At 38.7% G+C, this 24,256-nt stretch overlaps 2 protein-coding genes, 1 long non-coding RNA gene and 1 pseudogene across 9 annotated transcripts in view; 3 read left to right on the forward strand and 1 right to left on the reverse strand.

The window, feature by feature from the left end:
• Positions 1 to 22,716, forward strand: part of LOC149106223 (collagen triple helix repeat-containing protein 1-like) — an 84,864-nt gene extending 62,148 nt beyond the window's left edge. Inside the window, exons 2-5 of one of the 2 annotated variants that reach the window (XM_089297774.1) lie at positions 17,630 to 17,658; positions 20,963 to 21,101; positions 21,627 to 21,971; positions 22,196 to 22,716. In XM_089297774.1, the coding sequence (XP_089153900.1) occupies positions 20,985 to 21,101; positions 21,627 to 21,971; positions 22,196 to 22,549 (816 nt within the window). In that variant the 5' untranslated portion in view covers positions 17,630 to 17,658; positions 20,963 to 20,984 and the 3' untranslated portion in view covers positions 22,550 to 22,716. The remainder of the gene's footprint in view (positions 1 to 17,629; positions 17,659 to 20,962; positions 21,102 to 21,626; positions 21,972 to 22,195) is intronic. The other variant, XM_089297775.1, reaches the window with a different exon arrangement.
• LOC110061059 (uncharacterized) overlaps positions 1 to 24,256 on the forward strand; it is a 100,666-nt pseudogene that overhangs the window by 62,125 nt on the left and 14,285 nt on the right. The window lies entirely within an intron of this gene.
• LOC110061050 (collagen triple helix repeat-containing protein 1-like) lies at positions 700 to 8,832 on the forward strand. The gene is made up of 4 exons (XM_089297795.1): positions 700 to 828; positions 1,878 to 2,019; positions 5,103 to 5,417; positions 8,055 to 8,832. Exons 2-4 carry the CDS (start codon positions 1,933 to 1,935, stop codon positions 8,421 to 8,423), a joined length of 771 nt encoding a protein of 256 aa, XP_089153921.1. The 5' UTR covers positions 700 to 828; positions 1,878 to 1,932; the 3' UTR covers positions 8,424 to 8,832.
• LOC149106230 (uncharacterized) lies at positions 9,923 to 11,917 on the reverse strand. 5 transcript variants are annotated; one of them, XR_016209692.1, is made up of 5 exons: positions 11,692 to 11,917; positions 11,284 to 11,338; positions 10,854 to 11,136; positions 10,314 to 10,453; positions 10,019 to 10,055 (listed from the first exon to the last, which is right to left on the reverse strand). It is a non-coding gene; the product is annotated as an uncharacterized LOC149106230 (long non-coding RNA). The 5 variants fall into 5 exon arrangements; XR_016209693.1 differs by lacking the exon at positions 11,284 to 11,338 and having other exon boundaries at positions 11,692 to 11,910; XR_016209691.1 differs by lacking the exon at positions 11,692 to 11,917 and having other exon boundaries at positions 11,284 to 11,681.

Below are 24,256 nucleotides of genomic sequence, written 5' to 3' on the forward strand. Positions count from 1 at the left end.
GGATGTATTTCGTTAAAGTCCTGATCTAACAAGCCTAAGAACGGCTGTACCATCAGTTCCACTGACAAGAATGAACAAGCGCTAAAGGTAGAAATCTCTCGACACATCACGTTTAACATTCACATGCGAAATAGAATGCATGCCATCGGATAGTTTAGCGATGACTAACTACCAATCTCATTTGAGAATTAAGGTCAAAAATAAATCAAAAGGTTTACTCATGATGCGTGCTCTGACAGGAACCTGGCAAGAACGAACCAACAAGCGCTAAAGGAAGAAATATTTCGAGACAATGTATAATCGAAAGGTTTAATTGTTAGTTATGCTCTGACAGGAACCTGGCAAGAACGAACCAACAAGCGCTAAAGGAAGAAATATTTCGAGACAATGTATAATCAAAAGGTTTAATTGTTAGTTGTACTCTGACAGGAACCTGGAAAGAACGAGCGAGCGAACAAGTGATACGGGAAGAAATATATCTTAAGGCGAATCACGTTAAACTTTTCCTTTTGGTAACGTTGATGTGTTTACAAGCGCTAAAAGAAGAAATATCTCGACAAACATCACGTTTAACTTTCAGTTTCGAAATAGAATTCATGTCATGGAATAATTTAGCGTTGACAACCAATCACGTTTGAGAATTAAAACTGAAAATAGCTGAGTCAAAAGGTTTATTCTTAATGCAAGCTCTGAGAGGAATCTAACCAGATCGAACAAACAAGCGACTGGAGGAAGAAACATCGGAGACAGATCACGTTCAACTTCTCCTTTTCGTAACGTTAACACGTTAAGATCGAAATTACACACCAGGTTAATTTCTCTCTAAAGGTAAGGAAAACTTACTCGTTAACCTAATGAATGTGCCCGTCGGGAATCTTTCACTATAATTATAAATCTTCTGACATCATTTTTCTACATACGAATGTCAAGGGAAGTGGCAAATACAATACGCCGTTAGATCGCAACCATTTAGCTACGATTTTGAATTTTTTTTGGTTCATTTTAATTGTTATCATTATAACTTTTTGAAAATAACTTCTTAAATCGATACGATCAAATCGCTTTGAGAAATATTTCAAAACCTAAAAATGATGACCTTTTAAAGAGACTCTGCGCTGTTCTGTACATCAAATAATTGGACCTCCAGGAGAAAAGGAACACACCTTGAATTCTTGCAAATATAACTTAGCAACTTGACTGCACTTAAGGGGACACTGACCAACCTTGGTCCCCTCAGTGCCACCCCCAGTACTAAGTATACACAAAGAAAGAGAGAGGCTGGGTAAGATGGCAAACCTGGGTGGCAGGGAATGCAGTACAGCATACCTCCCTTAAGAGTTGAGAGGATCAGAAAACATCGAGACTTTCCTAAGTACTAGTGTGATTGGCAAAGAGTTGGGGCGTGGCAGAGCATGCCGTGATCATCTGAAAGAATGGGTAGAAAACAACGAGCTTTGGCATACGAGTTTCTGGACAGAGTAATAATTATTTAGTGTGCTGTTCGACATTGACCCTGACTTATTGTGGTACTACTTACATGATGAGAGGGCAGGACTAGCGACAATTCATTTTCAAGTGAGTGTGCCATTTTGATCAGCATTCATGTTCCGTTCGTTCAGTTGATAATCTAAGCTTACACAGACATTGTTCATAACTGTATGAATAGCAAACCAATTAAAAGCTTAGAAGAATACTTTACTCTCGCATCCTTCACTGAGTAGAAGCAATTTAATGGTAACCAGTTATTTTGTAGTTACTTCAAACACCCCCAGCCCACATAGTCCGTTTTCCACACACGCACTCAAACGTACACGCTTACATAGTGGTAATTTCTTTTGCGCACAAATCCTTATTTTATAACGTACTCTCATCCACAGGTCGCTGGATTCGTAAATCATTGACCGAACTGGTGAATTTAAACAGCACACCACCATGCCAAATTTATTGATTATCTTGCTGGCCACATTCGGCGTTGTAACGGGAAACAGCAACAGCAAGCAAACCGGCGATCAAATCACGGTAAATTCAAGGAGTAAATAAATTTTTGTAGGCCCTCACTTCAGTTACAGTACCGCCTGAGGTCAATACACATCGGAACGCGTGAACCGAAGGGGCAGAACGCGTGAAGGGCACGCGGGAGGAACGAGACGAAACCGTGCGGTTCACGAACGAAACCCACGCGAAATACCTAGGTTTAAATTTTACCTCGGTCATATGGACGAAAGAGTGGCACAATAACATTCATTATTATATGGCTTTAGCTTGTGGCCGATATAACGCGCGCTCTGATTGCCTAAGAGTGAGATCTGAGCGGTCATTATGCAGCCGTAATGCCCACGGGCCGATTACGGATTATGCAAATTAGGAAGAGCCCGGCTCGGAAAACAGAAGTAAATTTAATTCCGAGTAGCTAAAAGTTTAGGGATTTTTCCTTAATAAAATTTATATAGAAGTTGTTTTTGACTTACCGGTAGCCTTGGCGGGCACTAGTGAAAAACAATCAAGGATAAGAACGATAAGAACGTCACCAACTCATTCTCGTCGACGTCAAGGGGCGTGGCAATGTCGTATATGATTTGCTTCCTTAATATCTCAAGAAATATTTACCGGAGAACTATCTACTATATCTCATTTAAAAGAGCATAGAAAGTACTTTCTAGTTTGCCTCACGGAGGTTAGTAGTATTCTTTTTTTTTTTTTTTACAATTTTATACGAATTAAAATTTCGCAAAAAATGGCAAAAATTGTCGGAAAACTAAAAATAAACTGTATTTCCACTCTCCATGTCACATTTTAGGCAGCCAAACATCATTTTCCATAAACTATCACTAGACACATCCTGAAAACAGAGCAGTAAACGATCGAAACTGGAATTCTCCACGATGTTTTGGGGGGCGTTAACAGAGGAATCGCATTTCCGTTGCAATGGCGGCCGCCATTAGAATATTAACTACGCGTCCTTTTCAAAAATGTCAATCTCTCGACGAAACGAAGCTTTTTTCCAAAGTTTCTGAGCTTTACGAACCCACAAACAATTCAATACACATAATTCAAGAGTTAATTGAGATTTAAAATGGAAAAACGGCGGTCCGAAGCGAATTTAGTCGCATTAGAACAACATGCGTGGATTTTGCCTGCACATGGCGGCGGTCACGTTACGTATGTTCATTTAGGTAAAGTTTTCGCTTCTAATTTCGAGCTAACCGTAAAATTACATTCGAATTTACTTTAAATACCTTTGGGATTGCTGCCCGCTTCCAAAAGCATCTTCGATCCTTGCAAATCGTTGAAATCATGGCCGAGAAATCGCTCATTCAGCAAAAGTCAGCAATGTTGACTTGAAATTTGTCTAATTACGCAATGTCATCATGTAGGCCACAGTGAAGCTTCCCACGTGAATCTAGCCAAGTGCTTAGGTAAATGTCCCAAAATTTTAGGGGAAACGAAAATAATCCGACTTTTTTAGAATTTTTCAGTCATCACTCTTCAAGTGTTGACATTTAACAAAGCGTGACAGGAGACGGTCACCCCAAAACGCAGGCCATGCAGACTGCAGACTGAAGACTGCAGACCGTGCAGACCATGCAGACTGAGTGCAAATTTACCATCACATGAACTCATCACGGCAACCTTATTTTGCTGAGAATTTGAAATGCTATTCGGTTTTCTTTAATCTTTCCATGCATTCGGTTTTTTGGTGTGATCGCGGTCACGCTCCAACAGCCATTTTGAATTACATTAGGTAACCAAGAGTAGAAAATGTACATCTTACGTGTGAAATAACATTACAAGTGAAGTTTATTTCTACATTCTAAAATAGTTACTAAAGAGAGTTTCCCTTATAAAGTCTGTAATGACTATAATGCGTCCGTCTATTGAATCAACAGTCGCAGATCGTCACATACCGAGCTTGCGCGGAATGATTGAATAATTGAACAATTGAACACTATTTTGTGACGAGAACCAAAAACAAATTCGACAAAAGTAAATGCGAAAACAAGAATAAGAGATAAAAGTACTCAGTCATCTACACTGTCTGTACGGTCTGCACGGTCTACAGTCGATCATCTACAGTCTGCAGTCTGCAGTCTGCATGGTCTGCGTTTTGGGGTGACCGCCCTGCAAAACAGCGACGTGAAATAACCAAATTCTGCATGATTTGGAGAACATGAACCACGACGGCTACATGTTAATTATTTTCCTTATTTCCCGTTTTTATCAAGTTTTTAGACCGTTAGTCATACTGTGCAGAAGTAGACAATTGCAAAATTACAGGGTAAGACCTAAATTATATTTCTCAATCTTTATCTGTTCGTTTCGTTCTCAAAAAATGTTTGAGCAAGGCAACATCCCTGCTTGTTTCACTCAAAGTGTTGTTGTTCAATAGCGTCTCGATAAAATTATCTAACGGTAAATCCAAAGGAGCGAAACGAAAAGCCGAATCCTTGACTTCGAAACACAAACTTCGACCGGGCCATGATTTCGAAACCGCCTTCCACTAAAGTCATTTGAGTGCTTTGCTTTGATTGGCTTGCAACACTAGAAACAATGGGATAACGGCAAAACTGCTGAAGGTCAGACTGGATTTTACGCGCGGTAGCTTTTAATTTTTAGGTGCCTAGAAACATTAATTCTGGAGTTTTATTTAGGAAAGCCTTGGACGATTACTACTGGTAATTTCTATTGTATATTTAACGGTTTTTAACTTAGTGTATTTTTGCTTTAATATGTATCTTATTTTATATATCTTAACAATTTTTATGTATTAATTTTTAATTCTTAGTCAGCAGGACCCCGTTGACAACAGTTATTTGTACTGAAGGTTTATCCTGGGTAAATAGGCGATCATTACCATTACCATTACCATTACCGTTACCGTTACCATTATCATCATTATTATCATTATCATTATTATTAATATTATTCTACTCTAGACAGCGATGAGTTATATTCTTCACATGTGAAGAATGCTATACGTGGAGCGGATTGAACGTTTCGCTTTTTTTCGTGCATGAAAATATAGCCCATATGGAATTCTATTTGCAAGGTACATTATTTTAAATTTTTGCTTTAGATATAATGAATTGTCGTTTTATTCAAAGCCGCCCTCCTTCTGCTGCGCATGTCAGCCCGGCACACATGGCAAGCCTGGTTCTCCAGGGATCCCCGGACGGGATGGACGTGATGGAAATAACGGAAATCAGGGACCCCCGGGAATGACTGGACCGGCGGGAGCTCCAGGACTGCAAGGAACAAAGGGAGAAACTGGTATCCAGGGCCCTAGCGGACAAAAAGGAGAGCCTGGGGAGACTGGGACAAGTGGAAACAATGAGACTCCCTTTCAGACACATTCTAAGAACTGGAAAGAGTGTGCATGGAAAAACTTGAATGATGGCAAAGATAACGGCCTAATCAAGGTACATGGGTTGTATACAATGACGAACACTTCCTCTTATTTCTTCAGCAGATCATTAGAGGAATAGCAAGCCTTTTTTTTTTACTTTTGAGTGCCAATTCATTAGCATTAATTGAGAAGATTAAAAAATAAAGAATTTCATAGCGGTGGTAAGCTGTGATACAATAACTGCCTCGTTCCCAAGAGTTCTTCCTTGACTGGAGTGAGGTACCCATCAGAGTTCCTCGGTGTTCATGGTATTGTGGGCCTTCATATAGCCCTCGAAAATCAGACCGCAACCTAACCATTAAGTAACCCGTATGGCAAGCGTTTCTCTAGTAAAGTGCGAACGAGTAAAGATCTGGTTGCGCGAAACTAGCAGCGAGAGCAAAAGAAGTCGGGAATCGGAGGCAGCTTTGTCGATATTTTTTTTTTGCTTTTGACCCAATTTTGGAGTGGCCATAATGTTGAGTGTTCGAAGAAGAGCGCTTGTTACGCAAGTTACCTAACCATCAAGCACTGCGCTCCCTGTTTCAGGCTCTATACCGAAGAAGCGCAACAGCGCCCGGCAACAGCGCATAGAAAAAAGGCAGGGAATACATTTTGTTTCAGCAGGAGCCATAATCGGGGACGGAGACCGTAAGCGCGCGCCATTTCTAGTATTGGGGTTGTCCCCATGATATGGGACAATAATTCTATTTTTAGAACAAATTGCGCCATCGCCTGAGGCACACGCGCGTACATGCTGCGAGGATTTTTGCAGATGTCGCGCGGGGGAAATGGCGTCCGAAATTCTCGAAATTTTGTCATGTTTTTGGCCCACAACTCAACGCGTTTAGGTCTGTTGGAATTTTGCTTAAGTATTTTCGTCTTAAGCTGCTCCAGTTTGAGTGAAGTAAGGCAGTATCGAATTTAGGTATGTTCCGCTTTAAGCTTAGATATGGTATCGCTGACCAAGTTGTGTTCCGACGGATGCTTCTTTTACATGAGCTGTACATTACTCCACTCTAAGTTTCACATATGTTGAAGATTAACAGCTCTTCGAAACCACAGCAAAAAACTAGTTGTATGTTTGGATATAGCAGCGTTTCCGGACTTCAAAGTTTCCCTCCTCTTGCCACAGGCTTGCGAGGATTTCGCCAGAGTCTATCTCGACCGAAAAGTAAAACAAAAAAAAGTAATTGCAAGTTTGAGTTTCGCCTGAATTGTAAGCAACGCTTCATGTTTTATCAAGGCCCAATAAGCGACAATAAAGTTTATGTCTGTAGATGCTGCTCAGTTTTGTTTGTGTAAAAATAATTGTCTGTTGTCGATGAATAAGAGCGCCCGCCGATGCGTGTTTTGTACAGTCAGTAAAACATGACAAATTGGACTTCCCACTTTTGTGAAAACGTACATCGAACTCATATAATATCTCTAGTTTTTAAATATGTTTAAGGTTGATAAATGTTTGAGAACATATTAAAAGCTTAGCTGAAAATATGTGAGCACAGCAGAAACAATCAGCAAAATTACGACGACGCTTTCTTTAATCAACTCGAATAACGATTTTGATTTTTTTTTTGGTTGAGTTATCAATTTTCCTTGTTTCTTTTATTTTCGTCGCGTAAAATTTCACTATGTCAAAGAAACACACATGATATTAGTGGCCTTTTGGCGTTCGTGAAAACTGTTGCAGCGTCTCGGCACAAAAGACCACGAAATAAATCTTTGTCAAGGTTTGTTGACAATTGAAAACAACGACTCGGACTTGAAAGAGCGCGCGCTGCACAATGCAAATGAGCTACTGAATGTACGTGTCAGACTTTCCTTTCAAAAACTTTCGCAAACTCGCCAAACAAACAGAAACCATAAGAAACTATCAAAAACAGGGTTTGGTTATGATTAAGCATTTTTGGGGAAACTCACAAATAAACTCGATACCAGAGTAAAGAGTTTTCTTACATAACTTTTCTTCACAGAACAAACGAAAAACTGACGCGTACAACTAGCGCGAGCAGATATTATTCATTCACAGCGCGAAAAAAAAAAAAAACTCACTTTTTCCATTAGCTCAGAGCATAAAACTACATTTAAGAGTCCTGGTTCTTATTCCCTGCCTTATTCCCTGCCATCGCTGTGAAAAAATCTGCAAGAGAATCTCGCAGCTCTCACCATTTGATCACTCGACGTGACAACATCCGCGCGAGAGCCCCCGACACGTGCGCGGATCCGCGCGAATATATGACGTCAGGATGGCGCAATTTGTTCTAAAAATAGAAAAATTGTCCCATATCATAGGTGCGCGCGGATCCCAAGACTTACGGTCTCCGTCCCCGATTATGGCTCCCGGTTTCAGTTATTGAATTTCAAATGGCTTACATCAATAAGAATTGGATCAGGCAAAGGCCTCTGCATTAACATGTAGGCTCTCAGGGCTCTTTGATTGTCTCTTTATACTGAATTATAAATAGGTAATCTTTCAAATCCCACGTAATGCCACGCGGAAACTGAAATCCGCATGACGTCTTTAAGAACTGCTCTCTACTGCTGGCTTTAGAAGTTCCTAGTTCAAATACTGATACAACACACAGTTACAGCCATGACAACAAAGTGATTATAACGACATCTAGAGAACTGCCTGAGAATGTACAATTCAGATAAACATTTCTTTTTTTAGGACTGTGTGTTTACCAAGAACTTCTCTGACACTTCCCTCCATGTTTACTGGACTGGTGCTCTTAGAATCACCAACTGTGACAACTGCTGCAAACGCTGGTATTTCACTTTCAACGGTGCTGAATGTGCAGATCCCCTACCTATTGATGGTATTGTCTTCTTAGGGGGCGTTAGGTCCCAAAATCCCCACCGGGTCCGGCATATTGAGGGACACTGTAACAACATCCACACAGGAAAGGTGCGCGTGGGATTCTGGGTTGGGGATTGCAGTAGTGGCGGTAAGGTTTATGGAGGAGGTGCCGATGCCTACTCGGGATTTATATCAGTGTCCCGGATCTTTGTTGAAGAAGTTCCCAAGCCTCAGGACTAGTTTTCGATGCAAAACAGTTTCAGTGTTTAAATGCTTATTGTGGAATAAAATTTTCGATTGGCACTTGTTAAAACTTTTCGTTTTTTCAAGTAAATGCGTGAGCATGAGCAGATTGGCTGTATTACTACAGCTTTGTGATTATAACTGGTTCTAATTTAACAACGAACACAAATATCTTTTGTAACGAATTAGAGACTCTAAGCCTTGTCGCATTACTTATTGAACAGTTTTTGCACGTTCAAGTTTTGCCTGATCAGATTTAAATGTTGACTAACTTGTAACTTTCCACTACTGTTGTTAAATAAAAGCAGATAAAAGGAGGAGTGATTTGCACTGAAAAAAGGAACCCAATAATCAATGGCTCGCTTAATGGCAGGCACAGCAATAAATGATTAAACAGACACGTTAACCACGTTTCTTACCATTGCAAGAGGCTGCCTCCTTCAGTTATACAGTACAGTGCTGGTACGCAGTGCACACGAATTCCATGATTCTTGCGTAGATCTGAATAGGAAAAAAGGAATTTATTTCAAGCAAATGAAATTTTTTATGACTCCTACCAACTAGACCAAATGTAGTTCATCCTAGGTTAATTAGTCCAATAGACTTTTTGGGAAAAAGTGGAGTCATTTGGACCTGGAAAGGGTTAGCTTAATTAGGGAGTGACAGGTACTCTAACCTTGAATAGTACTCGTAATTACGTTGGACAAATGAGAATCAGTAGTAGTTACAAGTCTATCCTGTGACCGATATCACAATAGCAAGTTTACATTGAGCAATGGTCACGGGCTTTCACGGTGAAGTACTTAACCACGAATACACACTGATAGAACAAAAAGAAGGTAGGGTGTGTTCCTCTCAGTCTACAGAATTCGATACACACTGCCAGTTCAGCCCACCTCCACCAAGTTAAGCTCACTTCCTACCCTTTCTCATGAATGATTATAACTCATCTTGTCTTATTAGGCTCCCTTTTTGTTTTGACCTCACCTTTGCCTGAGCTTAATTGTCAATAGATTAGTTATCCATTTATCTTATTTCCATGAGCGGTTTTTAATGAATAACAGCGGCCATGGCACATCGCCCAACTTACCCTAACACTGACGTGGTTGGTCTATTACGATTTTTTTGTGATGTTCTCAGCAAACGAAACTAAATATTTTGTTCTTCAGATTGATATTAACAGTCCGGGATCGTTATCAGATTTGATAACCTCGACCAAAACAAACCATTAACCAATCGCTGCGCAAATTTTCGTTCACGTGACATTATTTGGTAGCAACAGTGTATAATTCAATATGGCGGTCGACGGGGTGCTGCGATGAAAGGAGTTACTTTTTTCACAACATCACAATGCAATTTCATTTAATTGTAATTGTATGTTTGCTTCGCAATAGGTTACTGGATTATGGAATAGAAACAGAGATGTATGGAAGAAAACTGTCTTTGTCCAAAAGCTACAGCGAAAAGTTTCATTTTCAGATAGACACCGCATAATATTTGTTCCGAGTAAAAACACACGAAGGTAGACAACAGTTATTCTGTTCACAAAAGCGTTGTTTATTGATACTAATATGATTTTCACTCAGGCTTCATTTTCTTGGTAGTTGGCGAAGCTGGCTGTTCAACAGTCTGTATAAAATATAAACGAAACACTAACAGTAAATACATCTTGAGTTCACAAATTGACACTGAACAAGTTGCTTCTATATTCCAAGCGGAGAGCTGTAACTGAATTTCGTTCAATTTGCATGAGCGAAGCGTGGTTAGGACCGAAACATCTCCTACTATGATTCATTACTATGAAATGGAAATAACAGTATGGGAACAGTTCGCGACCCTCTCTCTGTCGACTCTCTGTCCAGATATACTGAAGATAGAATAGCTTACCTCGATGGCCATATCCCATCCCACGCCTAATTTCATTTCTGCGATTGCTAATTCAATCCCCTCTGCCGTATTGTACATTTCGTTTCCATCTTTGATGCACTGGAGTTCTCTTTGTCGTTGTGGGCTCGCCTGATATGGTTCTGGAACAACAACAAAAATATAGCAGGTATATTTACTTTAATTCGTGATACACCTCCGTTCCGTGGAATGGGTACATGCAACACTTTATGTCGTGAGATGTGACAGTAAACTGGGAAGTCTTGGCATTTCCGGAAAAAAAATTGTTTTAGTTTTAGATCAGTAGTCTATTGTTGTGCATTCGGTGATATGGAAAAACGCTTTTAATGACTGATTCATATAAAAGAAACTATAATTCAAGTAATGTGTTTTCGTACCATAGTTCACTCGCTAAATCCAACAATAAGCTTCATTATATAACGACTGGTGTGCCAGAAAACTGACCTAGTTTGGCCGGCATTTCCGGAAAATATTTCAGGACCGCGAGTTGTTGAAATTGACTCTAAAATATAGGCAATTTACCCTTTAACGTGATTGTCGGTTTTCCCGCAGTCCGAAAGGCGTTTTAGTTCCCTGTTTATGAAGTATTGCACCCGGCCTATCTGTCTTCCAGCAACTTCTTTCAAAGTGTAATTTTTCTCAGCGCTCTTGGATACCAGACTGTGGCACGTCTAGAAGTGTCTCGGGTATTTCTCTAATTTCCGGCAAAACACAACGAAGTGCGAACGAGTCTTTGTTTCCAATTTTCAGGAAGGACATGAAAAGGAGTTCCTTCTGGCCCCTTGATTTTGACCTCATGGTAACCCTTCAAAAGAAAATAAACAACTAATGTTAGATTCGCAAGTGGTTTCCCAACCACCTGGACTGCCGTATCATGAATCGAGCGACTCGCTAAGAGCTATATTTTTTTCTGAAGGGGCTTAGATGATTTATGTAAGTTACTTTTACGTACCCCTTGATTTTGCCACCAGTAATTCTTAAAGTTGAATGGTGCGTGTCTGTCAGGCCTAAAAGGAACGAAAATTTTATGCTGCAAAACTCGACAACAATAAACCTACCCTACGTAATGACCAAACTATATCCACAAAATCGACATAAATTTGCTATTTTGATTCTATGGGTACCAGCATCCGCCATCTCAATACCTAGGAACATATCGATTACAGCTGTAAATATGGCCGCCGTTACGAACAACACATCGCAAATCAAAATACCCCCGTGCACTTTTTTCACAGATCGTGCACAACACTAAAAACACGTTAAATCCCAAGAATATGGCGTGAAGATTAACGACATATTTTTTGCAATTTTCGCAAAAATCTCCAGGTAACTTAAATCTAATGACAAAATGAAAACATACCTGGTTTGGATGGAAAATTGCAAGTGCTGTTTCACTTTACGAGTAGCATTTTACATCGTTTACGCTGGTCTTCAACCGCCATCTTCAAAACACGTGAGGCTCCTTCTTTTCTGGTAATTATCGAATAGAATTATGGGTAAATTACCCGAGTATAATCGAACAAATAACGAGCAAAGCGAAGTGAATACGAAAACTCCCGGTTTTTTGAAATGGCCGCCATGTTTTGACGTCACATGGTTATCAAATCTGATAACGATCCCGGACTGATTAAAAAGGGTGAGAAATCTTTGGTGTGAAAAAAACCGAATTTTTATACAAAAGCTGAGTGATAAAGATAGAGTACATATCTGATAAAAGCAAGCAATGCAACGGGGAACTAGTGATAAAATTGGAACATTCAACCTGTAATTAAAATACTGAGTCACCCGGATTGACAATCAACCACAAAGGGTGCTTAAAAAGGTCAATTTCGACTACTGAGCTGCATCTAACTACAAGCACCTTATTTCTGGGACTTAATTCATGCTCAGCCTAGTCCTTTTGGTATTGGTTGTACGCCAAGCGAATAGCACAAGCATGGTCTTGGGAACTGGTTGTGATGTCATACACACTTTTTAGCCACGTCACAGGTTAGTGTGAAGAGGATATTTGGGAATGCCGGATGACTTCAGCAGGATGCGTAGATTGTTAACCGATCTTGAAATTAACCCCAAAGGATCTGATTTTACTCTGTAGTATGAAACAGCAGCAGTATTCTCCGAAATGCTACATGTACCGTCAATAGAAAAATACAGGACAATCATGCGAAGGTAAGTGAAACTTTAATCACTGTGAAATTTTTTAAACGAAAAAGATACGCAAGGACCTTGTTCATATTGTGCCATGACATTGTCTATTGCAGAGTAAAATTTCTCGATTAATTTAGGTTTTAAAGCAGCACAAATTCAAAAAACCTTTGAACATCTGCTAAGTGAAACACCGTTGTCCGCTTTCTTGGTTGGCTAATCAGCAACTGGGTCCTTAATATATAACACCAACGTAATTAAATAAAAGTAAGTCAGCTCTCGGCAAAATAACATTTCCATAATAACCAATAACAACAGGGTCAAGATGTGTCCAGTACAGCTAAGTATATTGAATATTGGATGCGCTATAAATTAGTTGAATATTGTGAGGTTGGAAAGAACTTGAAGATAGCTTTGTTTTTAGCTTTTCGCAATCGATGAGTATCGTTTTAACAGTAAATAAACCAATAACAGTTCGGTAGCGACGCTTAATTCAACCGATAAATTTGGGAACGCAATCAATATGATCAGACCTTCATAGCAAGTTTAAGTTGGTAATTTTCGCCAACTGATGAACTGTTGTTCTGAACTATAATACTAGTGCTGGCCAGAAAGCTAGCTAAAAGGACTGGTCTATTTACCATGACAATGGAGACACCGGAAGCCAGCCCTGTACCTCTACAGTTCAACGATAACAACAATCGTTTACTTACACACGATTTAGTTTAAAGCAATAGGTTTACTTGTGGGGTCGTGTTTACACTAAAAACAGAAATATGTACAATAATGATATGATAATTCTACAATTCTAACAATTCTACAATTCTAATAATTTAAAATTGTAATAAAATAATCCTATAATTCTAATAAAACTTAAAATCCGTCAACACGTTCAACTTAGCAAGGGACGCAGCATATCGAAAAAGGCTCTGAATAGCTCTTTGACAGCACAAGTCGGGAAAAGGACATGCATGTTCAACAGAAATGAATTCTACTCAGACTTTTTCATCGCCGAGAGATAGTTTACATTATGTTCGTTAGAGATCGAGAATTAATGCAGATTGAATAGTATTCAGCCCAAGCCCAAATCAGGAAAAAAATAGTAAAGCCGGCCGCATTTCAGGCGTTAAAACGGAAACGGAAGAGTTAGCCTTCCGATGATTCATTGAAAGTGAATATTTGCATAACTCGGTGTCTTGACTCCAGAGTGTATTTTAATGGCGTAGTGCTGCTGAATTGAAGAAACAAAAAAATAACAAAAACTAAGTACGAAACCAAAAATGCTAGGTAATATAAAGGGTAATATATATTTAGAAGAGCAATAGATTTTTTCAGATTAGAATCTTTCTTTGTGATGATTCATTGAAACTAAATACTGTATTTGCATAATTCGGTATCTTGTGTATTTAATGAAGCAGTGCTGCTTAATTAAAGAAAACATTTCCACTGAGAGGACGTACAAAATTATAATTGCCGGGCAATATAAAACCTGGTCAAGGGTAACAGATATTTTCAGAGTCCTAATGAAAAGTGATTTGTTTCGTGACAAAAATCGTTTTCGGAAATACTTAATAAACAAATAAAGTAAGCGGTTGCAACAGTGGACTGCGTTTAGATCAAATTAGCTCAAAAATGCAATCGTATTTGATGACATATTTATTAATGCAAAGAGGGAAAACCTTTAGAAACCAATCAACCTCGTGATACTGAACAATCATTGTCAACCGAGCATTTTAGGTACTTTTTGGGGTGAGACCGAGCATTTTAGTAGGAAAAATGGAGCATTAAGGTGAAGCATTTAAGTGGGGAAATAAAAGCATAATGTGCAAAATCTAACTGCGTGGTCATCGTTCAAGAAGTAGCGCGCGAAAAAGTGGGGTCACGCGCGTCATACCATGCATTCAAGTCTGCCTACATCAGGTCCTGTACGAGTTTGACGAGAGACTGAGGCGGGTTATTTCTAGTCAGTTACGGAAGAAACTCCCTTGTAGTTTAGTATCACAACATATGCCTTTATGATTAAAAGCCGACTTAAGCGGTTTATTTGAAGCCATTCCGAAAATCCAAAAATATCAAATTTACGCGTTTCCCTTCAACAGTCAGCTGTAAGCAACAGTGGCCATTATGATTAACAGGAGATGTTTATAGTCTATTCTGTGAAACGAATCCAGTCAACCAGAACTCAAATATATTTAACATAAAATTAGAAACAATACAAATATTTGCTTAAGAACACTTGAACGCATGAAACAATTAATGGTTAATTAAGTCACTCGCACTCTACGTCTGAGAAAAAGACGGAAAAGTAGGCACATTTGTTAGTTTTACCGAGCCAAGTGAAAAAGAAGAACAATTATTTTTAACGCCAGCTACCCGCTTTGCGAGGTTTGTTTGCCATGAAGACCTTGACCTTCTCGTAAACAGTTTTTTACATTAATAGTTATGCTTCTGATAGTGTCCCCATCCTATGATACTTTTTCTCAGCGTTCGATGATTTAGTCACTGGAGCTCACTGTGAAATAATTTCTACTCAAATATTCCTGCCCAAACTCTGAGAATACTAAGAAACTTCACTTCCCTTCACTTCCCCGCTGTTTAAGCTCAATTAAATAAGCATAAACACACTATAATTATTTGTCGAAGTCATCAGATACCGAAAGTCAGTATTTCTTAACCATGTGAAAAGAAAATTGCCAGCACAAACAACAAGCGAAGAAGACGAAGAAATGGCAAACTTTTCGAATGATCAACATTGTAAAGATTCTTCATAGAAAACGTTGTACGTATACTGCATTTGCTAAATTTATTCAAAACTTGTTTTGTCGGGAATACTTTAACTCGAAGGCAAAACAACACAATGGCGATGAGACAAAGTATCTCTGCTGTAAGCTAACACCGATGTTTTTTCTCTTCTTCGTTATTCGAATTAATCTCATATGCAGTTTAATCCAATATCAAGCTTTATATACTTCTTTTCACCTTGGAGATTATATAAAATTTTGCCATGGAAAGGTAAGTGACTGTAATTAAATAGGCCTTTATATTATTACGCTGGCTAGAGTGCTGTTTTGAAAGTTCGTCCAGCGTGGATACTGAGTTAACTTTCCAACAAGGCCTGGAAACTACTGATTCAGTTCGTCTAAACAGTTTTGCACCGTAAACCCGTTAAACATCGATTTGCCGACAGCTAAGCCGTATCGTCTTTATGTTTGCGCGGTTGGCCTCTTTTACGGCTATTTTACATACCGTAGTTATCAATTTTATTGTTTAATCACAAAACTAGAATCACAGAAGTGGCCAACTCGGCTCTCGCTTAATGCAATTCGTATACGAAGATATCACTGAAAGAAATGGTTCAGACCTTCGCATAACAGAAATTGAACTGAGTGACAAAGTTTTAAAAATATAATTGAGCCTCATTATCATTTAGAAATCAACAAAGGATACCAAATTAAACCGTTTTCAAGGTAAAAACCGAGAGCGTGACATTAAGTGACGAGTCAGAATAACAGGGAGCTTAAGCAAACCACGACGACGACGGCAACGTGAACGTCACAAAACAAAAGGTTTAATGAGCAAAACAATAGCTGTGCACGTGCGTTATAAATCGTTGTACATTTCTTCGTCGTCCTCTGCAAAACAACAAAGTGAAATGACCAAATTCTTTTTCGTATTTCCAGTTGGAATTGAACGCCGTCGTTGCATATTTAGCTTAAGCACGTTTTTAGAGCCATTGGCGCAGCCAACAGATCTAGACAATCGCGAATTTCGTTTGTAAAATATAAATTCATTTTTTACTAGTCGTCGTCCTCGGCGTCGTTGTCGTCGTTGCTTAAGCTCCCTAATGATGTGTCTGAACATACAGCGTGTAAAGAAAAAATGTGGTCACGCGCGAAGTATCTCTAGATCTGCTGTAGGCTGCCACGGAATTTCATCCCTGCTGCATTATTCGAAGTAATCAGTTTAGTCCAATATTTCAGCCTCACTTCTTTTTACTCAGTTCTATCACAGTTTGGAGATTTGGCGCGATGAAATTTGACCATAGCAAGGGTAGTGATTGTAATTAAATGCACCTTTATATTATTACGCCAGATAGAGTGCTGTATTGAAAGTCCGTTCGGCATGAATACTGAGATTCTAACAAAGCCTGAAACCTATTCAGTTAGTCTAAGTAGTTTTTCATTGTAAACTCGTTAAATATCGATCTGCCTACTATTAAGCCGTATCGTCTTTATCTTTGGGCGGTAGGCCTCTTTTTCTTAAGGCTATTTTACATATCGTGGTTATCAATTTTATTGTTCAATCACAAAACTAGGATCAAAGAAGTGGCCAAACTCCGCTTCTGCGATATACAATTCGTATAAGAAGATATTAATGACAGAAATATCCTGATTTTCGCATAATGGAAATTGAACGGAGCGAGATATAAGAAATCAGCAAAGGATAGATAATTAAACCGTTTTTTTTTTAAATAAAATCAGTGAGTTTAACATTCAGCGTCAATGTCAGAATCCTTGATGCGTCTGGTGTGGATACACTGACGCTTAATTTTCTTCGGGCTGCGGAAAAAAAGCGATTTATTTTTATTTTTATTATGACTTAAAAATGTTCATAGTATGAGAGGTCCATCATTATATCAAATAAAAACATCTATTTCCTTAGAGGCTGTAGTGAGCAAGGAATTAGTGTCTTGTCAGAGGCACGTTTTTGCAATGTGGGTTAAATGTTATTTTTTATTTTGTGACCGGAGTAGAGTGGACAATACTTCCCTACGATAAACTTAATCTATCACAAAATTATTCTTGTTTAATTCGCCTTGAAAAATTTGTTCCGACTCTCAAAGCTAAATTCGTCATAGTCATTAGTCATGCAATGCGATGAATGGAAGAGGTCCTTTTATTGGACAAATAGTCAAGAATAAAAAACTGTTTAAGCGAATAGCATTCCTTGTAAGAATAAAACATCGAGGCTATTTTAAATGTAGCTTTTAATTCACTATTATCTCACAAACTTGTTTTATCGAGATTCATTTTACTCGTGTTCTAAACAGTAATAAGGCAAGAGTGACTTGACTAACAGTGTAAGCTACTATTCTGATTTTCATTGCCTTTTTAAATCTAACGTTTCTCTCTGCTTTCTTATATTGACTGCAGATTTCAAGACCCGCAAGTTTACTAGAAAGGTGAGCGACTGTTTTACAAATGGCTTATATACTCTCTCACTGTCAGAGACGCATTTTTTGTAGCCATAAATGTTCGACGGCAATAAAACTTTTATTTTGAAAATAGAAAGGTAATCACAGATAAAGCGCTGTTTGCTGAAGCAATTTTAGACACTCGTCTCGTGTAATATCGTGCGATACCACACTGTGGAACTTTTTTAATCGCCGGTGCGCCTCTTTTTTCTGTTGATATAAGTAACTGATTGAATTTGAAATTGTTCGTTTCTTATTATTGAATTCACGTGCCATCACGTTTATTGCCATCACTAATAGAGAGCAGATTTTGCGGGAAACTTTCACTTCACTCGGCTAATGTACTAAAAATTTATGTTCAAATTTCTTCATGCTGTAAATTGAATCCGCATTTATTGATGTCACTGGGGGATTTATTTCAATCTGTTTCAGGAGAAAACGAGTCGCTCAACCAAAACATAAAAAATACCGAGTTTACAAACTTATAATAAGGAAAATGTACAGATTAGGTTTATTTCAAGCTTTGTCGTTTTCACTCGTTGAAAAATTCGTCTAGTGTGGCTACATGGAGGTTGTAGATGTTTGATTATGACTTCAACATAGTTTTCGAGATTATTTTCCTTTACTGACTGCTAAAATTATTGTTTTTGGTTCATGATGATTTGAAAATATCGATAGCATTTAGTCATTATGTGCGGAAGAAAACTTATAGTTGACAAATGTCATCTGTTTTTATAACTCTGGATGTTGATTATTCGTTGAAGTTAAAAATTCGAGTGGTACATCGTTAATTCCTTGCTATGTTTGCATAATGTTGCAAAAGTCCGTTATGTTTTGTGTCGATAGAAAAACGCGCAAATTTTCTCAAATAAGGAAAGAGAATTATACATCAAAGTTATCAACTTACGTAGGTAACACGTCAGTGTTTGTTAACTAACGAATGGAAGACACCATTTTATTGGACACTGATGGTCACATAAACAAACTGTTCTGGCCAATTATATTCCTCGTAGGAAAATTGGTACTAAATATAGTTGTCCTCTCATAATTATTCCCAAACTTGTTTTATCATATCGAGAATTATTTTAGTCGAGGCGAAACGACCTTAACACAAGCTGGAGCGACTCGGCTATCAGCGTAAGCTTAGTAGGTTGTATTTTTCTCAGCTTTTTCTTTGTATTTTAACATTAAGGTCCCTAGCATTCCTTTCTCCTCTTTCGCGTCAAGCAAACTCGATTGCAACTTTCGGCGAGAAACCCAAGCCTACAAATACGGTGTGTGATTTTACTCCAGTTAAAGAGCCAGTTAACGCCAGTTCACAGCACATTTTTCTTTCACATAGACTGCCTTGATAGAGCACATTTTTGACAAACTTGGAACGTCCAATGTTCTTTGATAAACTGTAAACTTTTCGGACAATTAATCACGTACATGTACGGAGTCTTTTCTATAACGCAGGGTGCTAATATTATCAGTGACAAATGACCAACCTTTCAAACGCCCTTTTTTGGCAAACATGATAGTCTGTGTTGACAAGCATGGTACTGACAAGAGTTATTTATGCAAGCCCTCAGAAGTAGAAGAAAGCAATTAGACATTAAGTGCGAGGATACCAACGGTTTCAAAGGCAAAGTCAATTAGAAAAAGTATAACAATTTAAGCTATAAAAAATCAAAAAGCATGATTCCTGATTTGGACGTGGACAGAATATGGATAAAAGATTAACTTAAGTAATTACAAAAAAATAGATAGCTACAAAACTACATTTCGTCTCCTTGCAATTACTGAATATTTATTCGTTTCAAATCACGAGAATATATATTGTCAGCTATTTCAGTTTATGCTCCGCTTTGATATTATCGTATACGCTCATATTTTCAGTCTAATAAATCACGCATGAAGGATTTTATTTCACGATATTTTACGGCACACATTTGCTTACTAATGTGATTTTTCACCCTCGTAGGTCAGTATTCGACATCAATTCTACCTTTATTTTATCCAACTTGCATGTTCAGGGTCGAGCGAACAATACATAGAAATCCAGTGTTGTATGAAAAAGAAAAGAAGATATAAACAAGTCAGAGAAAATCAGCTCTCGAACAATTATAACCAGATCGTCAGTAGCAAATTTACGACCGTTAAACTATCGAAGGCAAAACAGATACTTACATTACGATGGTTCGCTTTTTCTCGTCGACCATTTAGAACTAAAAGTTTCAGAAACGACTTTATTAAAACACGTCGAAACCTACACCATGGAAATTGTTAAGTTGGAAAAAAAATTCCCTGACTACGACTTACGCGAGCTTCGATTGGAAGCATGATATTACTGAATGCCAAAAAGGGATCCTAACTCCTTAAGAGATGCAAAACTGATAATTGCTCTTTTTTAAGACTTCAAAGACAAGGTACTTTTTCGATGAATCCCTAAGGGTGAGAAGTTATCGACATTACCGTTTTATAAAATACTTCGAGGTCATATTTTCACAAACTCAGCACAATCCTGACTGTGGCATGAAACATGATATTTGTTTGCTGCAATGTAACAGGAAATTAAAATAGTTTCTTCTTATTGATGAAGACAAAACAAATGTCATCAGCATTATCAGTGATGTAATGTACTATTGAAACAGCTCGACTCATGGTCAAGCAGTCAAACTTCGTTCTACATTTCCTCAAAATCGAGAATTGTTCCTCCTTCAAATCAGACTTCGATAGGCCATGGTCTTCCAAGTGTCTTCCAATTGCAGAATGTTTATGCTCGCCAATGCGTTGGTGCAAGTGTCGCGGGTTGTGTACCCGACATAATCTGTGTCGCACAGATCACATTGAAATTTGTAGACCACGCACTGATTGTTGACAATCGGCGGCTTCTTCTCTTTCGGGGCTAGGACTTGACTGATCTTTTTTGACTGAAAGACAGGCTTTATTTGTACTCCAATCTGTTTAATATTCGAGATGTTGTTTATTAAGGAGCTAAAACCTGGGCAAAATACCCAGAAGGACTCCGTTCGTGCTAAACTGTTTATGTGACACTGCGTGCAAATATTTCTCGCATTTAATAGTGTTTTATTTAAATCTCTAAGGATTTGTTTTGTACATTTATATTCAAATAACGTTTTCTTATTCATTTTGGCTTGAAAATGACGTTGAGACAACGTCGAAACGTCATCGCTTTTTAGAGTTTTTTACAGTTTTTAGAGTTTTTAACCGTGATGGTTTTAACTTTTTTCTTATCGCAATGTTTTATAGTTAAATTAATCTCAGCTTTGTAAACGCTTTTCCATAGAAAGCTCGTGAAGAATTAAGAAATGGCCTTTAGTTCACACAAAGTCTCTGTGATGTCCTTGTTGTCGCTGTTTGCGATGCTTTTGTTGTTTTACTGTGCCACAGCCAATAACAAAACCAATCAACCGTCGTACAAAATGGTAAGTTATTTTTGACGAAAGTGAAACAATATTTCCTTGCAATATTGATTTTGATTCAATGATACATTTCTTGCCGACATATGAAAAGTCTAAGATCCCCAGCAACAAATGCTTGACCTAGCATATCCACATCGCATTGTGACATTCTTAGAAGCTTTCCGATAGAGAGCTATTGCAAAATTGATCTTAAGTTCCGTAGCCAGAAAAAAAATACGACTGAGGCAATTTCCACGGTTAAATTTTCTTCCAAGGTATTTAGGGTGTTTATGTTTACTAAAAACGACAAAAACCCAAAAAATAACCGATGCAAGTGCCTTGGTTTGCTTGTTACTTGCTTCGGCCTTGATCTTCGTGATCAAATTGTTTTTGTTTGAAATTAAATCATTCTTCTGGCCTGGAGCTGGGTTAGGGCACTTTGCAACAAGCACAGAATAAATAAGACACCGTAACGGGAGTAAATCATGCATTTACATCTATGATATCAAGCCTCGATAACTAGCGTACGTTGTTCTTATTTCAAACCAGCAACCTCCTGCTTTCTGTTACGGTGGTATCCCTGGTATGCACGGAAAGCCTGGGTCTCCTGGGGCACCAGGTCGTGATGGCCGTGATGGCCGTGACGGAGCCAAAGGTGACCGAGGCAGTCCGGGGAAGACTGGACCCCAGGGAACTCCAGGAACTCCTGGTATCAATGGAAAGAATGGCGCCAAAGGAGAACCTGGAATCCAAGGCCCTCTCGGCCAAAAGGGGCAGCGTGGAGTGAGTGGAGCAAGTGGAATTCCTGGTACTCCTGGTCTGATGTCTTATAGGAACTGGAAAGAGTGCGCATGGAAAAACTTGAATGACGACAAAGATAACGGCCTGATCAAGGTGAATTTCTATTCCACAATTGCAATATTTGTAAGGACATAGTAAGATAGGTTAGCAACACGTCACTAGTAAATTAAAGCTTAAAACACCCTCAAGGCAGCAAAAGTGAAATTAAACTGGTCCCGTGAAATCTACCAACCTCTTCGGAATGAAATAGTTCTTTCTTCAAGTTAATTGCGTTTCTTTTTTTTATTTCAATTACTTTCTTGTTGCTGTTTTTACAGGACTGTGTTTTCACCAAAAACTTCTCGGATACAGCTCTCCATGTTTACTGGACTGGTGCCCTCAGAATCTACAGGTGCACAGGTTGCTGCAAACGCTGGTATTTCACTTTCAACGGTGCTGAGTGCTCATCTCCCCTGCCAATTGACGGTATTGTGTATATGTGGCAAGGCAACGGCCAAGATTTGCACCGTGTCCGAAATATTGAGGGGCACTGTAACAACATCCACAAAGGGAAGGTGCGCGTGGGATTCTGGGTTGGTGACTGTGCTCATGGTGCTAAGGCTGACGCCTACACTGGCTGGTACTCAGTGTCCCGGATCTTTGTTGAAGAAGTTCCTAAACCTCAGGCTTAGAGTTCCAGACAAAACTTCCATTCTTGCATGATAACTTAAAATGGGACAGTGATAAATTGCTGAATTATATCAAACGAGTGGTTTCTGTAATTACTGGGTGTGTTGTAATTGTTTAAACTTGTTTTTAGTAACTAAATAAAAGGAAGGAAGATGTGAAAGCCTTTCAACACTGTTGTTTCTGTTGTTTCTCCTTCTACTTGCTAGTGCTGTGGTCGGGTGTCTTTTTAACTTGGAAAATATTATTTTCCAACTTGCATTGGGGAAACGATTTCACTCCTTCACTCGTTCACTGGGTAACTTTCTGTTAGACCTTGGGAACCCCGGGGGGGGGGGGATGGGAGGGGGAGGGTGCTCGTCGGAAAATTTATATTTAACTCCTAAAGGAGACTAATATGGGTGCTGCTCGAACTTCATTAGGCCCCTAAAAGATACCACTTAAAACGGAATAGGTTCGATTACTAGCCAATGTTCAAGGAAAGATCCCGCGCGCACTTGGATTGTAAACCCGACTCCCGTACTCGAGAGATCAACGGAAATCAAGCCTAAAAGCAGAACTAAATGAGAGCGTTTCCATTATTATTATCTCTTCGAGTGCACCCTTAAGGATACTTTGACAGCTAAGAATGGTGACGTTTCGTCTTCAACACCCTAAGTGAGACCAGAATCCCTAATTTGTAGCCAAGACGACGATCCCACCTTTTCATATGGGAGTTCCCCCTCCCCCAGGGTTTCCAACATCGCGCCGTCTAAGGCCGTTTTTCAGTCGCTTGTTCCGCCTCAACTTAGTTATCCTTTGAATTTCTGACGCAAGTACTCAATATCTTACCGCAGAAATGATCTACATTGAATGGATTTTCGCCAGAACCTTTTCATATAGAAAAGCAGCTCCTTTCCCGAAGGTGTCCGCTTATACAGGTTCAACCGTACTCGATTGCCGAAAAAGAAAAGAAGATATTGAAAATCACAAAATTGATGAGCTGCATGAATTTCCAATGATTCAAGCCATGATTGAAAGTTTTACACGATCAACAGACATGAGATTGAGAAGAATCCGAGCGACGTGTTTCGTTATTGTTTAAAGGGTATTGTACGTAAATACACATAACTCAGTACAAACGGCGAAATGATATGAACAAATAGTTGATAAATAGAAGAAAAGACATTATCCAAGGCTGGGATTTGTGCAGTCGCTAATATCGCCTTGTAAAGGAAAGGAAAAAAAAGAGAAAAGGAAAAAAAAAAGAGAAAAGAAAAAAAAAAGAAGTTATTATACTACCGCAGAATATCTCACCCAGCCAAGTAGGAAACCCGCCGAACAGGGCTTAACTTATTTTTCTTTGGCCATCGTAGCTTTAGAAGAAACAAAACACAAACCGCGGTGATAAACATGGAACCAAAACACATGTTAAACAAAGTTAATTTCCTTGACGTTTCGTATGTACAACATACATCTTCAGAAGTGACCGTTAACTAGATTACAATCGAAATTTAAACGCGAAGAGAAAGAAAAAGACTGGTATCTAATAATATGTAACAAGACTAATAGTTAATAACAAACAGATGAGTGAAAAAAAAAAATTACCATAATAATAATAACAATGCAAAATGCTAGTAAAGAAAAAGTTTTTCACTGCCAACGTTTTCATTCAAGGCTGGCTTTAAATCACGAATTAACAATGTTTCCTTAATTTTACAATGTATATCTGA

The sequence above is a fragment of the Orbicella faveolata genome, unplaced genomic scaffold (genome assembly GCF_042242905.1).
Source record: "Orbicella faveolata isolate gen_17 unplaced genomic scaffold, um_ofav_v1 contig_3, whole genome shotgun sequence".
NCBI lineage: Eukaryota > Metazoa > Cnidaria > Anthozoa > Scleractinia > Merulinidae > Orbicella > Orbicella faveolata.

Excerpts from the sequence above, each read along its gene's own strand:
- LOC110061050 (XM_089297795.1), top strand. The coding sequence starts at position 1,933 with ATGCCAAATTTATTGATTATCTTGCTGGCCACATTCGGCGTTGTAACG. Across the intron at positions 2,020-5,102 it reads AAACCGGCGATCAAATCACG|CCGCCCTCCTTCTGCTGCGC; the intron begins GTAAATTCAAGG and ends TTTTATTCAAAG. Across the intron at positions 5,418-8,054 it reads AAGATAACGGCCTAATCAAG|GACTGTGTGTTTACCAAGAA; the intron begins GTACATGGGTTG and ends TTCTTTTTTTAG.